At 35.2% G+C, this 17,812-nt stretch overlaps 1 protein-coding gene across 2 annotated transcripts in view; it reads right to left on the bottom strand.

Annotated features, from left to right (window-relative positions):
• Window positions 1-661: 661 nt before the first annotated feature.
• METTL25 (methyltransferase like 25) overlaps window positions 662-17,812 on the bottom strand; it is a 103,606-nt gene continuing 86,455 nt past the window's right edge. For both annotated transcript variants that reach the window (XM_004602822.2, XM_055118559.1), the window contains 4 exons: window positions 16,073-16,166; window positions 3,495-3,569; window positions 2,696-2,767; window positions 662-882 (listed from right to left, as the gene is read on the bottom strand). In XM_004602822.2, the coding sequence (XP_004602879.2) occupies window positions 790-882; window positions 2,696-2,767; window positions 3,495-3,569; window positions 16,073-16,166 (334 nt within the window). In that variant the 3' untranslated portion in view covers window positions 662-789. The remainder of the gene's footprint in view (window positions 883-2,695; window positions 2,768-3,494; window positions 3,570-16,072; window positions 16,167-17,812) is intronic.

The following is a 17,812-nucleotide window of genomic DNA, read 5'->3' as shown; positions in this document are numbered from 1 at the left end:
CTCAGTTCTTTGGGAAATTAGACACTTCAAGTTTTCTTCCAAGAAAGGTCCCTGAATCACATTGTGCAGAGAGCTAGCTTTATCTCACTTACTTTACTGAAATTAGTGTTTTCCAGAGCACAAATAATTCCATTAAATGTCAACCCTTCACTTTGGTAAGATAAACAGCCTCAAGAATCCTTAAATATCTCACTAATAAGGGAATTTTACCGAAAGGCATATGGTATATTTCCTTACACCGACTAAAATGCAATATAAAATATGCCTTATATTAAAAGTTACTCTAGGCAGGTGTGGTTTCTGAGTATTTCTTTACGTTTGGATTCTTCCCTCATAATATTATTAAAAATCCTGAGAAATGTAAAGGAAAAAGAAAATAATCCTCAGTACCAAATATCTTTCTATATCTACACCTTTTATCTGTTTTAAAATTAATAACAACAAAACTGTGATATGTAATATGTATCGGGGATGTCAAATACTGAACAGGATACAAGATTACAATGTCCTATCGCTATACTAACTCAGTATATTGTTATACTAACTCAGGAACACAGGTCAATTCTTTATATATTACAACAGGTTCTTATTTTATTTATGTATTTATGTTCTTATTTTATGTATTTAATTGATAATTAAAAATGGATCATGATATTTTAAATTCTATTTTATTTAAAATATATAGCAAAAAATTTCAGTATCTACATAGAATGACATAAATGTTGAGAAAAGCAGTAATAGCAATATTTTCTCCGAACAGAATCATCTAAAATCTTGCATCAAGCGAAATCAATGCTGCTTCTTCAGAGCCACAACTGCATAACATCTGGGAGATTTCACAGGATCAAACAACTTCACAAGTGCAGACCATGCAATATCTTCCTGCAAATTGACATGTAGTTTAAATGTACAGCCATTTGTTAGACATAAAAAATTAGAGATGATTAGACTACACATTGTAATAAAAAACACTATTGAACTACAAGGTCATCCTTTGATGTGACTGCTTTTAAGTTTTGTTTTATTTTTTTCCTGTTTTGGTGTGTGTGGTGGGGGGAGCACAGGTTGCAGTACTTAAAGTTTGCTCCTGGCTCTGTGCTCAGGGATCACACCTGAAGGGATCTGGGAGACAATATGAGATGCCAGGGGCTGAACTGGTTTAGCTCTATCAAAGACAAGTGCCTTACACTATTTCTATACATTTCTCCATTAGACTATTTCTCCAGCCCCTCTTTAACAATCTTAGCTGTGATTATTAAAAACAAAAGCGTTAATAACAAATGGGATGTTCCAAAATAATTCTATGATAAAATTTTATTGAGCTTCTATGGTATAATAATGAAATAAAAAATATAAAGTAATACAATGAATTTAAAAAATTTACTTGTAATTTGATTTCAACTCCAATTAAAGTATAAATACTGCCTCTACACATACATATGACAGCGATAGAAAACTAGAATACATACCAAAAATGTAATAATTAATGTTGAGAGGTATAATTATTGTTACTTTTATGTTTTATTATTGTTCATTTAAAATGTCTAACAAGTACTGATTACTTTATGATAATAACATTTTACTTAAATATTTAAAAATATATGATTTCTATCACTTTATTAACAACCTATAATTTTTTTACATGCTACTATGCCTACATATGCTGTTTAGGTCAATGAAAATTGCTCTGAAACGAGAAATGATGAGCAAAATATGCCTAATTTTGGCACTTATCAATTTGGGAATCAAAGCTTTCTGGTGATTTTGGGTTACTGGTAATTTAGAAAAGCACATCATTATCTAAAGATTCTAGGACTACATTTCTCCAGAAATAAATGCAATTCAAGGTAATAAGCAAACATTGACTAAATCCATTTGTTCCAGTTGGACGACTGAGAAGAAATAAAGCTCTCTATATGATAAAACTGTTAAAATAAATGTCTATAAATATTAAAAATAAGGCTGTACCATGAATTAATATAATTAGAAATTGGTATTAATGTAAACAACATATTATTCTGATCACAGAACAGAATACACAAAACACATTTTCCTTAAAATAACAGAAATGCAACTTTTTAAATTCCAGGTAGAGAAAACAGACCGGGAACTGAATATTTTCAGTGGTCAGAAGTTTTTGTTCTAAAGTGCATATGTCCCAAACATCCAAAATCAAATAAACTGTAAATTCTTAAAATATGAAAAGTAGGGGCTGGAGCGATAGCACAGTGATTAGGGCATTTGCCTTGCAGGAGGCAGACCTGGGTTCGATTCCCAGCATCCCGTATGGTCCCCTCAGCACCGCCGGGGGTAATTCCTGAGTTCAGAGTCCCCTGTGCATCGCGGGGAGTGACACAAAAAGCAGAAAAAAAAAAGGTATATATGATATCCTATGTATTTGGTATTAATTTTAGCTACACCATATATAATATGTGAAGGTTTGTTTTTTGACTACTGTATAATAATTACCACACAATTAGAGAACTTAAACTTTATTATCACAACTTTGCTGAAAACATCTGCTGCACATATGTTTGCGCTTAAAGAGACAGAATGATTATTTAAACTTTGAAAACATAACAAAAAATGATTATACTAGTTTTATGTGAAAGAAACTTAGGCTAGATATATGTGAATCTAAATTATGTGATATAATAAAGATATTTGCTATGTGTTTGAAAATGACATAATTTACCTGCTCTTTCAAGTAGCAAAGTCGATCTAGAAGAATCAATGTTTCTATACAAGGAGCCAGAACAACCTTCAACTAAAAGAAACAATAAGAATTTGAAAATGATAGTACAAAAGAAAAAGATAAGCTTATTTTTTTTAAAAAGAAAGCCCAACAGTTATGCTTTATTTTTTTTAAAAAGAAAGCCCAACAGTTATGCTTTATTTTTTTTAAAAAGAAAGCCCAACAGTTATGCTTAAGAAAATTTATCTACAGACATCTATACTAGGCCAAATCTCAAGAGTGATTGTACATCTTCAGAATAGGAATACTCAGAGATCAAAAGTTTTTTTTAAGAATAATAATTGGAAAAGAATGTTCCTTGAATAGCTTTGAGCATCTAAGCAGAACCTAAAAGCAACTATACATATATACTAGAAAATTTTCAAAGGAGTGCAAGAATAAGGTTCATTAAAAAGAATGCATGTGAAATAAATGTGCTGAGAAAATGTGTGTTCAAAGAAATCTAAACTGTCATTCTGTACATTTATATACTTATATTAAAATACTTAAAAGAGTAATACTTAAAGTATTACTCTTAAAGTGTATTATAAATGAGTGTTACTTTTAAAAACTTACCATGTGTTTTCTTTATTATACTACTGACATTAATATAGTTCTACTTTTAATATAGTTCTGAAGTAGAAAATGATTCAAAATGGTTTTTCTAACACATATCAGTTGGCCCCACTAAAAATTTCAATAGGATCCAAGTCAAATCTAGAAACAAATCCAATTCAGTATCTTTAATTATGAAATTTACCATATTAAAAGCTTCTAGTTCATTCATCCGAGGTTTATATTTCTCATAGTAGTTCATTATGATTTTCTCTGGCAACTAAAAGATAAGACAACACCAATACATTTAATAATAGCTATTAACAATTTTTTTCCTGATACAATAAATTGTAAAGTAAAATGACCACTATTTAAAACTAGCTTAGGTGTCTTAATAACTCTAAGAATACTTATGAAGCTGACCAATATAATTCAATTAAAACATAGTGACAGAATCAATACTGTTTAATTTCAAAAAGCAGTGAAGTAATAATTTTTTTCACTTTTCTCCAAGCTGAGGAACATTAAAAAGAGCACACTGCTTTTAATAAACTTAAGATTTAAAATGATATTACCTAAAACTTTATATCCTGGAGAAAACTTCAAAGGCAGGGAAAAAACACAACAGGAACATAAATTTATACTTAAAGCAGTTTCCTTTAATATAAGCTTAACAAGCATAGCTTTCTGTTTACTTTTTGAAAACACAGGACACCCATAGTGGTACCCTTTCTAGATTGCTCACATTTCTTGTCCCACCTGTTGACTTCGATGCTGACAGAGTCAACTGCATTTGTGTTAAATGTTATATTGAGACCTTTTTTCTATTGTAGTGAGACATAGCCATAAAAGTGAAATGTATTAGAGTGGAAATTCTTTCTATAAGTGACCTCCACCAAAGTGTGAATATCACCAGAAGAAACTGTTGTCAAATATTATGTGGCGAAAACAAATTAAAGATGAAATAAAAAATAAAAAAATCTTAAAGGATCTGTTCTCAGATTTATAAGAAAATGTCTAAATTTATTATTTTTTCAGTTACTCTTTTATTATTGCACTTAAAAACAAGTGTGACATTTTGTCTTATCTAGTTTATAGTGTAGCCTTTCAGAAAGAATCTTTCCCCTTGACCTCTTGGTGTCTGTGTTGCAAGCCATAATGCCCCAAAGTAGAGAGAGAGTATGGGGAATATTGTCTGACATAGAGGCAGGGGGAGGGTAGGAAAGGTGGGGTATACCCGGGATATTGGTGATGGGGAATATGCACTGGTGGAGGGATGGGTGTTTGATCATTGTGAGATTGTAACCCAAACATGAAAGCTTGTAACTATCTCATGGTGATTCAATAAATCTTTTTTTTTTAAATAATAATCTTTCCCCTTGAAGAAGAGCCCATGTAGAGATGATATAAAAATTTTTTTTTTGGGGGGAGGGGTCCAGTAACAGACATAAAGGTCTATAGACTTAGATTTTTTTTTAAAAAGTAAGTTCATATTTCAGATTTTTGTGAAAGTTTGAAGATGGTATAAGATTCAACATCATTTGATAATAAAAACACTTAACAAAATGGGCACAGAAGAAATGTACCTCAACACAGTAGGGGCCAGTGGGCTGTAGAGATAACTCAATGGGCAGAGGAGCATATTTTGCAGCCCAGACTTAATCCACAGTACTACATGGTACCCTGAAGACCACCAGGAGTAACTTCTGAGCACCATGCTGGGAGTAGCCCCTGAATATCACTGGATAGAGCCTCAAAGCCGAAAACAAACAAAAATAACCAACCCTAGACCCCTTAACTGCACTCAAAAATATTAATAATGGCTGTGTATCAAAATCATACAATTAACATTGTATTTAGTAGCAAATATAGTAAGTACAAAGAGTGTTCACATCTGATATGTAGTTTTCCCTATATTAATATTTAATAATATTGTTACTTATCAAAATTAGTGAACTAATAATAATATACTATTATTAGCTAATGTTCATATTTTACTCTAACTTCCTAAGTTTTAACCCAAATATCTTCTTCCAGTTCCAAGATGTGATCCAGGGTAAGTCTTTTTTTAGTGAGTAGTGTTGGTTGTGAGCTTCTCAGACTTGCCTTATTTTTGATGACTAGACTTTTGTGGAGATCAGTTAGATATTTTGTAGAGTATTTCCTTACACGCCCGCTCGAGCAAATCGAAGATCAATGAGACGACAAGTGATACAAGAATTTCTTTACAGAGTTTTTTTTTTTTAACATATTTCCCTCAGATTTAGACTGGATCTATGACTTTTGGAGAGGAATGACATGTTCCTCATATCTTATAAAGGGAGAAGTTATTAACATGATAGTCTCATTGACTATGATTTTCTGGCTGAAAGTTATATGACAGAGTACTCCTCAGGATTCCTCACAGTAAATTTCCTCCCTGCCTCTGTCCATACTGTACACTCTGAAAGAAAGTAACTAAGCAACACCCACACATAACAAATGAGAAGCTGCGCCCTGTCTTCTCAAGAACAAATGATTTGGAAATTTTTTCCATGGAAAATAAGAATTGTCTCTATTTTTCTATTATATTTGTACTTTCTTGGGGGCGGGGTGAGGTGATTGTGGGGCACGGGGTACATCTTAGGGGTCTCTCCTGGCTCTGTGCTCAGGGGACTACATGTGATGCTAGAGATGCAACCTGGTTCTGCTAAGTGCAAAGCAAGTGCCTTACCCACTCACTGCACTGTCTCTCCAGCCCTACAACTGTACTCCTATTTGTATAGGAACCTAAACTAGCAAAGGTGTAACTTACACAACTGGTTAGTGGATCTCCCCACAAAGCTAGATGATTAGAAGATGGATTAGCAATGGATTTAGTTGTCATTGTATGGTTAAGCTGAGGATGCAGACTTGATTAGTTAGACTGGGATAAAAGAACTAGAAATGGAGGTAAGTTCTTTAGCTGGTCTTGCCTAAAGAACAGGGGACATGATGGTTTTGAGGCAGAAGTGATCCTGAACGTTTTGTGTCAACAGAGGAAATTATTTATAGGATTATTCAAAAGATCAAAGTAAATTGTGAATCTTCTGAAGTGTAGTGCAAAGGTGACTCCGTAAATATTTTTCTTCTAGAAATGTAGTAGCACTGTAGCACTGTCGTCCCATTGTTCATCTATTTGCTCGAGCGGGCACCAGTAACATCTCCATTGTGAGACTTGTTACTGTTTTTGACATCGAATATGCCACGGGTAGCTTGTCACGCTCTGCAGTGTTAAAATACATATTTAATTCCATTTAGGTGAAAAGTTCAAAACTGGTTGATCTATGTAAAAATACGATTGATGGTTGCACAGGACACAAAGAAATGAACAGAGGGTGACTATGAAAAGATATGGAGCTCAAGTGATGGAAACATTGTCATCATAGCAGTTATAATTGCACACATCTGTGAGTAATCAGGTATAAAACTAATCTTCTTAAGCTGAAGCTTAAACTTAAGGTTTAAGTATGATAACCATACATTTCCTTTAAAATAAAGGAATATATAACATAAATTCTCCCCATATTTTTAATATTTACCTCCTTAGAAATGGAAATACAAATTAAATTGGTACTACTTGAAGAGCATAATATACAGAGAAAAAAACTCAGTTCATATGGAATCTAAATATTGATAAGTAACAATTATGTATTTCATCATCATTATTTTCAGAGTTTTTACATTTCAATTTTAATAATCTAAAATAATGTGACCCTGAAATTAGTGGCTAGGCTTAGACTTATATTATATGAGTTTATTCTATTGCTTAATGGAAACATGCTTTTATCTCCTGTACATATTTAAAATGTTATGATTTAGGATAAACAGTGAAGCAGTTTGTAACTGAAGAGCCAAAACACTATATTGGAAAAGGATTAAAGAGAAAAACAATATGTTTTGCTCAGAAAGTAACAATTCACTCTGGTTGTTTTGAACCCTGATACCATTAACAAAATGTTATAAGGAGAGTACATTGTACTTCTATTTTAAGAGTTCTTATGAAACTGGGAAATCTCAATCTTTATATATGTTTTCCTAGAATACCCTTCTCCCAAATCCTGAGTGAGTTTTATTTCTTGCAGGCATATGGCCACATTTCTTCTTTATAAAATAAAGATATTTAATTGTAGTATTCAAATGTATCTCTACAGGGAGGGACACCAGTAGGTATAGTGGCTGTAAACAGGGTAGTAGAGTTCTTTAATGATGTAACGTAACATAGATAATGCATGAACAGCTAGAATCATGTGGATAGTATGTGCATTAAAAAAATCATAGTACTTTAACCTTTCATTTTAAGAAATATATTATAAACTTCATACTTGCTAGGAGAAAGCAGATAATAATTCTGCCACAATATGCTATTTTCAATTGTTTTAGGGTTAGGCTTTACTGTGGAATCTAAAAAGTTTCTTAAACAAACCTGTATTATATGCAGGGATAAAACAGTATCAACCTTAAAAGGTTAGAGCTAGGCAAAATAAAAGATTAGCGAGGGTATAATTTTGAACTAAAATTGTAGGATAATGTTGGTTTGCCCTTCCTCCCTGGCCGCTGGGAGCCTGTGTTTGTTGATTGCCCCCCAACCTGTCAATTGCCTTTGTCTCCTGATCAGACTCTGACTTGTAAATATTGTTTTTCTCTTCTCCTTACTGTCCTTTGCATGGTTAGGTATTTCAAAGCAACTGCTTTTTGTATGGATACAGGAAAACAGTTAAAAAGACAAGCCTGTGGCTTGGGAGTTAATTGACTCCAGATAATATTACCTCCTGGAAATCTGCTCTCTTGACTTAAGCTTCAGTTGCCCTTATTTCCTAGATCCCCAAAAGCAGGGTCCCGATGAGGGACTGAATGGATCTGGAGCAAGCGTTCAGCTATGAGCCACCCTAGAATCGAAATGGGCCTGGCCAAAGTGCCCTAATGCTTAGCTATAAGTTAAGAGCTTGGTCATGGACAAATTCTGTCATGATCCAAAAGCAATAACTAGATTTGGACCCTGCTGGGGTTAGGAATGATTGATCTGGCTTGAGCACTGTAGTCTGAGTTGGTGGTAAGATGTCCCTAGGAGAGTCACCCTATAAGCCTAAAAGTATCTATTACTGTTTTCATACAGAATGGTAAATATTAGGAAGGAGAATTAAAGATGATAATTAAGTTGCTGGTCGAAGGAGAGGAGAAACACACCTTAAGGGCTGTTTTGCCCTTGTGAACTGCAGGTGGTCGGGAAGACTGAAAAACATTTTTGAACACGCTTCCCGTGGGGAGGTGTGGTGAGAGGATAAAAACAAGTGACTTCGGGCAGAAAGGAATGGGTTGATTGAAGGAGGGGGGAAATGAAGGAGAGGCAGTTACGGAGACAGCAGAGAGACACAGAGACAGAGATAAGACGGATAAGTGGGAAGAAAGAATTGTGAGGTTAGAGAGAGTAAGAGAGAGAGAATAAGAGAGAGGGAGAGTTGGAGAGAGGGTTAGAGAGAGAGGGTTGGAGAGAGGGTTAGAGAGAGGGGGGAAGGTTGGAGAGAGGTGGGACAGACGAGGGATTGAATAAATGGCAAGTAATCAGGAACAAACTTGGCCCTCCCTCTTCCTTTGTCCGTCCAAGGCAACAGCCGTCCCAGGTGGAGAAGAGGCTTGAGAGCACCGAACGCGGGTGGCGAGAGAGAGTCACCCGGAGAGCCCGTGAACATCTGTTAATGTGTAATCCCCACATGTGAAGGGCTTATACAACCCTGCAGATACGGCTTTACACATAAAGTGTCTTCAGAACTAAGAAAAACAATCACAACTTCTCCACTTTCCCATTTCATGCTTCTTGGTGCAATGTGTAAAATGGCATAAAAACAACAAACAACAAACTCCCGAGTTATATGACGGGAATTAGACTGTGGAAATTCTCCTCAAAAGCCAGCTAAAAACCAAGCAACAGACCTCGAAAGGTGGGACAACACTGGTATATTATGCGAGCATACTCAGCAGAGCTCGTGAACGGAAAGAACTGGGTTCAGAACAGAGTATCTGATGGGGTTGGGGTATGTGCAGGCAGCTGGCAGGAGAGTACAGAAACAGAACTTCCAAATCATGTTATTGTGCAAAGCAGGGTTTTGTCCACCTCAAGGACATTAGCGCAAATGGGATATGTTTCTAGGTTACCAAAGTTACAAAGCGAGACCATGATCATCTCAAGGACATCCCGAAGGCACTGCATGCTTAAGCGATGTCTCCCAGACTCAGAATGCCCTTCTGCAGGTCCTGCTCTCTTACTGACAGCCTGCTTGGAGCTGGCCTGTTTGAAATATGAGCAAGGGCTCTTTCCTCATCAAAATGACTGCTCAAGCAACCCCTAGGAATACAAATGTTCAAAGACAGTGGATCTCCATTGGGGGGTGATTTTGTCCCTACGAAGTTTTGGTAATGCCTGCGGATTTTTTAATGTAAATTAAAAAATATATTGGTATTTAAAACACTTTAAATTTACATGGGGTAATAACCACCCCCACCCCCCACCCCCCACGGAAAAGGTAAAAAGGTCCTTGAAAAAAGGTGGGAGGCTTTACTTTCCCCAACTTCAAACTATACAATAAAGCTGTAGTAATTAAAATAAATAATATGTTACTGGAAAGAAGGCAGACTCTTAGATCAAAGGAATATAATTGAGAATACAGAGATAGATTCTGAGGTGTATGGACTGGTGATCTTTCATAAAGGAGCAAAAAAAAAGAAAGAAAGAAAGAAAGAAAGAAATGGAGCAAGGAAAGCTATCTTAAACACATGGTGCCGGGAAAACACATCCGTAGCATTAAAAAAAAGAAAGAAAAAAAGAAAGAAATTCAGACACCTAACACTATGAATAAAAGTTAAACCAAGATGGATGAAAGATCTTGGATTAGATCCGAATCTATAAATTATATATATAAAAAAAATGGGCAGAAGACTTCATGACACTGAATCTAGAGACATCTTCAATGATTTGATGCCATTAGCCAAGCTAATGAAAGCAGGTAAACAAATGGGATTACATCAAACTAAGACACTTTTGCACCACAAAAGAAATGATGACGAATAAAAAGACCCTCCACAAACTGGAAGAGAGTATTTACCTACCACTCATCTGATAAAGAGTCAATATGCAAGACTTATAAGCACTGGTAAGCTTTATATGATAAAAACAACCGACTATCAAAAAATGGAGGGAACAGATAAACAGAAATGTCCTCAAAGGCAATATTCAGATGGCTAACAGATATAATAAAAGCACTCTGCATCACTTACAATTACAGAAATGCAAATAAAAGCAATGAAGTGAGTCATCAACTGGCACACATTACAAAGAATAAAAATAACCAACTAGCGTTGGTGTGAATGTGGGGCTAAAAAGACCCTTATTCACTGCTGGTGAGAATGTTCACTAGTCCAGAAGTTTTGGAACACAATATGGACACTCCTCAAAAAACTATGAATTGAGGTCCCATTATGACCCAGCAATTACATATTTTGGTATCTACCCAAAAAAGCTATTCAGGAAAGATATTTGTACTTTTATGTTCACTGAAGCATTGTTTGTTCACAACAGTCAAAGTCTAGAGACAACTCAAGTGTCCAAGAACAGATGACTGGAAAAAGAAAATAAGTTACATATATACAATGAAATGTTTAGCTACGAAAAAGATGAAACCAAGCAATGTACTGCTGCAAGGTTGGATATGGAGAGTATCAGGTTGAATGAAGTTAGTCAGAAGAAGAAACGTAGTTATCTCTGTCATATGTAAGATATAAAGAAACACAGATGGGCTATGAATGCCCAAAGGTTATAGCAAACAAGCACCGAAGCACGCTGAGGTGGGGGTTGGGGGGACACTGGGACAATGGTGTTGGGAAGCAGACACTCTGCGGAGGGTGTGGTGACAAGAAACCATACCATTAACAGAGCTGTAAATCATGGTGCTTAAAATAAGATTAAAAAAAAAAATCTATTGAACTTTTTTTAAAAACAAAGAATGCAGACAATTTGGTGGAGGGTGTGGTTCTGGAATGATTTATCTAAGAAACCCTGCCATTAATAGTACTGTAAATCATGGTGCTTAAAATAAAATAAAATTTAAAAATTAAAAAAATCTATTGGACTTAAAAAAAAAAGTGCTGAGTTTCAGAAAACTTGATCTAAGAGAAAATGCCCCATGCTGTATTTCACCACGGACCATGCCATGGATTCATCTTTCATGTTCTGTAGAAGCACTTATACATCCTGTACTTTCAGCTCATGTCTCCACTGGAATGGTGAGAATATTCTCTGTTTACTTCCACATGATTAGTATGATTTCTTGTCACTAAAAAGTTATCCAAAGATCTATCAAAATTTTCCAGGGACACTGTGTAAACAATTTTGAACATGAAGCTTTATACTTTCAAGAGATTTAAAATTCTTTATACTTTTTTTTTTAATTCTTTATACTTTCAAGAGATTTGAAAAGAGATTTCAAGGAACCCATCAATAAGCTTTCCATTCTTTCAATAATATGCAAAATTATTTAAATAAGGAATTGCAAATTAAGTCAAAGACTTTGAAAGTATTATTGTATATTTAGTATTTTAAATTTTTAACTTAAGGGTCCAGAGAGATAGTACAGAGGTTAAGGCACTTGTGTCCCACAGACCCTACTCCCAACTACTGAGATCAATAGCTAGATAACGCGTGCAAATGCTATTTGCAATAGAAACTATACACAAACATATTCTTATGTGCTTGTGGTTAGAAGTTTCATTTCAGCAATTATAGTCATGATGTGGAAAAGAAATGGTAAGATTCTGACGTTGTACCAGATCAAAAGCATAATTCTGGTTTCATAGCGTCCTATTTCCAGACACTCTGGTTTGATAAATAAAAATCTCCCAATTCCTTTCCCGGCTGGTAGGAATGTCAACTGGTTCAGCCCTTTTGGAAAACAATATGGATGATTCTCAAAAAAATTAGAAATTGAGCTCCCATTTGACCCAGTAATACCACTCCTGGGAATATATCCTGGAAAGGCAAAAAGGTATAGCAGAAATGACATCTGCATTTCTATGTTCACTGAAGCACTGTTTACAATAGCCAAAATCTGGAAAAAAATGGGGTGCCCCAAAACAGATGACTGGTTAAAGAAACTTTGGTACATCTACACAATGGAAAAGATGAAGTCATGAAATTTGCGTATAAGAAGATCAACACAGAAAGTATCATGTTAAGTAAAACGAGTCAGAAAGAGAGAGACAGACAAGAAAGATCACACTTCTCTGTGGAAAATAAAGTAACAGAGTGGGAGACTAACACACAGGAGTGATAGAGATAAGGACCAGAAGATCTGCCCCACAGCTTGGAAACTGTTCTCACATGCTGGGGTAAAAGGCAGCTGAGATAGAGAAGGGAACACCAAGTAGAAGATTTTGGGAGGACCCATTCGGGTTGAAAGATGTGTGCCCAAAGTAGACGATAGACCGTACATGATGGCCACTCAACACTTCTATTGCAAACTACAACACCCAAAAAGAGAGAGAACAAAAGGGAATGCCCTGCCACAGAGCGGGGTGGAGAGTGGGGTGGGGATGGTGGGAGAGATACTGGGAACACTGGTGGAGGAGAATGGGCACTGGTGGAGGGATGGGTAAATGATCACTGTATGGCTGAAATGCAGACACGAAAGTTCATAAGTTTGTAACTGTATCTCATGGTGATTCACTAATAAAAAATTTAAAAGAAATTTTAAAAAATCTCCCAATTCCTGATGAAAACAAAAAAAACCCCCAGCAAATCTTATATATTTGCTTCCTTTCACTACCAAATCCATTAAAAGCCCCTTACTATATTGTCCTGTGCCCCCACTAATTTTTTCAGCTTGAGTCTCTTACTTCTTTAACTTTTCTAACCTCTTTCATCAAATTTATTGGCATATGAGCTTACATAATAGTATAAAAATTATTTGTAATTTTATTTTTATTAGTTAATATAGTGAATTGGTTATTATTGTATGTATACTGATACATAGCTATAATTCTCTATTCCTATTTTTAAATTTTACTTTTCAGTTCAGTGATAATTAATACTAGAGTGTTCAATGTTATTTGAATCAAGTTTCAGCTCTATTATTTGCTAGCTCTTTGACTTTAGAAAAGGAATTTGCTTTTTTCTGAATCATATTTTCTAGATATTGAAAGTGGAAATAAAAAAATTATCAATGGTGCTTGTGTGTATGAAAAATGTATGAAATAGTACTATGATCTCCTTCCCCTAATAACTATCACATATGGTCTAGCTTTATTAATAATCTAATATGTAATATTAAGGAACATTTGTTATGGTCCTTACTAAAGATATTGCTAAGAGGGGCCGAAGCAATAGTACAGCAGGCAGGGCTCTTGCCTTGTATACAGACACCCAGATTCAATCCCCGGCATCCCAGCATCCCATATGGTTCCCAGAGCACCGCCAGGAGTAAGTCCTGAGCTCAGAGTCAGGAGTAACCTTTGATCATCACTGGGTATGGCTCCCAAAAGAAGCAAAAAATACATATTTTTTTTAGTTTTATTTTTAATGAATCACTGTGAGCTACAGTTACAGATTTATAAACTTTTGTGGTTATGTTTCAGTCATACAATGATCGAGGAGTACCCATCCCTCCACCAGTGCCCATTCTCTACCACCAATGTTCTCTGTATCCCTCCCCTCCCCTCTCCCCCACTCTGCCTCTGTGGTAGGCACATTCCCTTTTACTCTCTCTCCCTTTGGGTGTTGTGGTTTGCAATACAGGCATTAAGTGGCCATCATGTTCGGTCTACAGTCTACCTTCAGCACACATCTGCCATCTCAAGCCGGCCCTCCAAGCATCCTTTCCTCGGTGGCCCCTTCTCTATCTGAGCTGCCTTTTCCCCCAGCATGTGAGGCTGGCTTCCAAGCTGTGGGGCAATCCTCCTGATCCTTATCTCTACTATCAATTAAAAAATGTATTACTGTGAATACAGAGCCCTCTGAAAGGGTAAGTAAAATTCATTTTGGATTTTCACTGTTTGATTTTTGGCCAAGGATTTTCAGCTCTTCGTATGTGAAAAATAATGTTTAAGTTTGTGTTCCTGATCGTAAAGTGACATAAAATTGAGACATATTATAAATATATGTTCTATTTGAGACTCATTAGAAGGAAGATGAGTCTGATATATTCATAAATGAAGTAACTAGGCTAACTCCTATTTTGATTTTGGCTTTTGGACCAACTCCTAGCTCCATGCTCAGGCATCAGTTCTGGTGATACTCTGCAGTCATAGATAGTACTAGGGATGAAACCCAGGCCGTCTCTGTGCAAGGCAGGTACCATATACATCTTACCTCTACTATCTCTCTGGCCCCAATAACATTCTTATGACTTATTTATACTAACCTAGAAGAATCTTCATTTTGATGACTAAATAAAAAATACAGAAGTCATAGCAATGATGCTATTATGAATAGTACATATACAAAACACACAATAAAACTAGCCCTACTTAACTTACCATTTAATGTGTTTGATATTTACTTGTATTACTCATTCAATCTTTTTTACATTTTCAATCAATTTTAGGCCACCTTTCTTTGAGGAGGCAGGATCTGGGCCACACCTGACTGTGTCACACCTGACTCTGGCACCTCAGAGATCACTCTTGGCTTCACTCAGGGGATCATCTGTGGTGTCAGGGATTCAGACTAGACTGGCTGCATGCAAGGCATGTATCTTACCTCTGGACTATCCCTGTGGCCGAAGAAAATTTTACTCAATTTTCTTGTTTGTTCAGGGGCCATATCTGGCAGTGCTCAGGACTTAACTACTGGCTCTGTACTCAGGAATCATTCCTCATGGTGCAGAGGGCTATATGTGGTTCCAGAGATCAAACCAGGGCCGGCCATCAATAAAGCAAAGTACTCTACCACAGGTACTAGCTCTCCAGGCTGGGATAGTGTGAGGGTGTGGGAAGTGATTTGTGACAGCCCAGTTACTTTAAATAACAAGTAAATGGGAAGAAGTAAATGGAAAATCAGTACAGTGATAATAATAGCCTTAACCATTGGTATAATTCAACTATATGTTCTATTTTTCTCTTTTAAGAAATTCATTCCACAACTTTAACCATCTATTTTTATTTCCATTTATAATCAACTCAAATCACTATGGCAATTTCAAGCTAAACTTAATATTTTAATAATTTGTTTGATTCATGTTGAGGGTTTTTTAAATCAGTGTTAAAATATTTATTACTGCTTGTCAACCAGCTTATGTTTTTTGTCTTTAACAGTATGTGCTCAATTATTAGCTTGGACCTCCTACGATGTTATTACCACTTTCCAAGATTCTACTATTCAGCATTAGAAGCTTTTTCATTTTAATTATACAATCTTTAAATAAGTACAGTTTAAAAATTAAAACCATTGTCTCTCACTTGAGAAAACTGCTTTATGGTCTGTAACCTAGCTTATTAACTATATTTTGATTTGAATATTAAATTGGCTTACTTTTTTCCCCTGAGGAAACTTAAAAGGGAAATACTTTTGGAGGTATATGACAGCAATATATACATAGTGATGGTTAGGTCGAGGGAAGGTGAAGGGAACAAAGGCATTGAAGACTTCCCTTTAATATAATTTAGATGTTTTTTTCTCAAATGGGAGAAAGCTAGAAAGCAAATAATTCTGTGTTGTCTAAGTCATCACCTCATAGAAATTCTATTTCTAACGAAAATAATGGATGGTTATTTACTGACCTTGGATTCATCTAATCCAAGCTTCTTTAAAGACTTCCTGACATAATCCGGAAAAGAAGATGATTTGGAATAAATTTTACCAACATGCCGATCACTGCAAAACAAAATTTAATCACCTTTTAGGTTTCCTACTTTACAGATGAAGAATAATTAAATATTTTAAAATAATTTCTGTGCACAATTCACAAATATCAGATGGGTTATAATGTAGTAAAATTGGGTGGGAACACTTTTAAGGTACATATTACAAAGTATTCAGGATATGTTTCTGATCATTCTTTCAACAAATTGTAGTGGAACATAATATTATAAAGACAACTGCATGAGAAAGAAATATAATGGATTAAAAAGCCTGGAGAACCATGAAATTTTGTAACAGTTTCCACCATGCTACAAAACAACATTAAAATTTTACCAGGTCAATGTCATATTCTATGCTTCATTGCAATATTAATAGTGGCAATTCACCTACTATGCAAAAAAAAAAAAAAAAAAAAAACTTCTACACCAGTCACTAAGCACTATAAACTAGATTGAGTTTGACTTGATTTCATTATGTCCTCCTGACTGTCATACTTTAAACAAAATGCCATGACATATATAAGTATATTTCTTCAGTTGTATTTTAGTAGTCACTTCAATTCCAGTTATTATCTCATTATTACAGCTACTTCCCAAAATAAGACTGAAATTGGTATTCTACATTTTTGCCTATATTGTCATATTTTCTTAGAGGATGTTTTTATTTACTACTTTCCTGTCTCTCCATCCCTACCCCCCAAAAAAAAAACATTTAATTTTTCATCTGTTTGTTTGGATATATTTGAGATATATTTGAAACTCTGTTTTAGAGCAAGCAGGGTCAACAATACCCTGAGTACAGCCACCTTTCCTCATTGTATTGCAAAAGTCATTTTCTCTTTTAACGCTTTTTATTCTATTCCATGTTTAATGTTTTAATGCACTTGCTCTTGCAATCACTTTTTAAAAAAATTAATTATAAGGTTTCCACTCTCTAGTTCAAACTAAAAATATTCTTTATGACCAATTCCAAACAGCTGTTCTTGTTAAGATAACTAAAAATAATCTTTTCTAGTTCTAAATTTTCATGGCCTTTCTCTCCTTCTTCCATTCCCTTGAAACAATAATCATCTGAGTAGGCACAGGTTTCCTGAAACAGAATTTATACTGTTATGTGCTACTGTATAATTTTCAGGTTTTACATCTGATGTGTAATAAATATAATAGAGTAGATTGTATCACTTGTATCACATATTTGGCTGCTTAAAAAAGATATGATTTTAAGATTTTTAATTTTTTAAATTATGTCTTATTGAATCTATTTAATATGAAATTCTTGCCCTTCTTTAAAATGTCTTTTTTTTTTTTTTTTTGCTTTTTGGGTCATACCTGGCATTGCACAGGGGTTACTCCTGGCTCATGCACTCAGGAATTACTCCTGGCGGTGCTCGGGGGACCATATGGGATGCTGGGAATCGAACCTGGTTCGGCTGCGTGCAAGGCAAATGCCCTACCCACTGTGCTATCACTCCAGCCCCCCTACTTCTTTAAAATGTTTTAAAGCAACTTTTTTTAAAATCCAAAGAGGGAGAGAATATACCCTCTAAATATAAGTGATTCCAGGTTTTTTTTTTTCTTTTGCTTTTTGGGTCACACCCAGCCATGCACAGGGGATAGTCCTGGCTCTGCACTCAGGAATTACTCCTGGCAGTGTTCAGG

This window comes from Sorex araneus, chromosome 10 (genome assembly GCF_027595985.1).
Source record: "Sorex araneus isolate mSorAra2 chromosome 10, mSorAra2.pri, whole genome shotgun sequence".
NCBI lineage: Eukaryota > Metazoa > Chordata > Mammalia > Eulipotyphla > Soricidae > Sorex > Sorex araneus.
The sequence above is the reverse complement of the archived record's forward strand: the minus strand, read 5'-3'. Positions and strand labels throughout refer to the sequence as shown.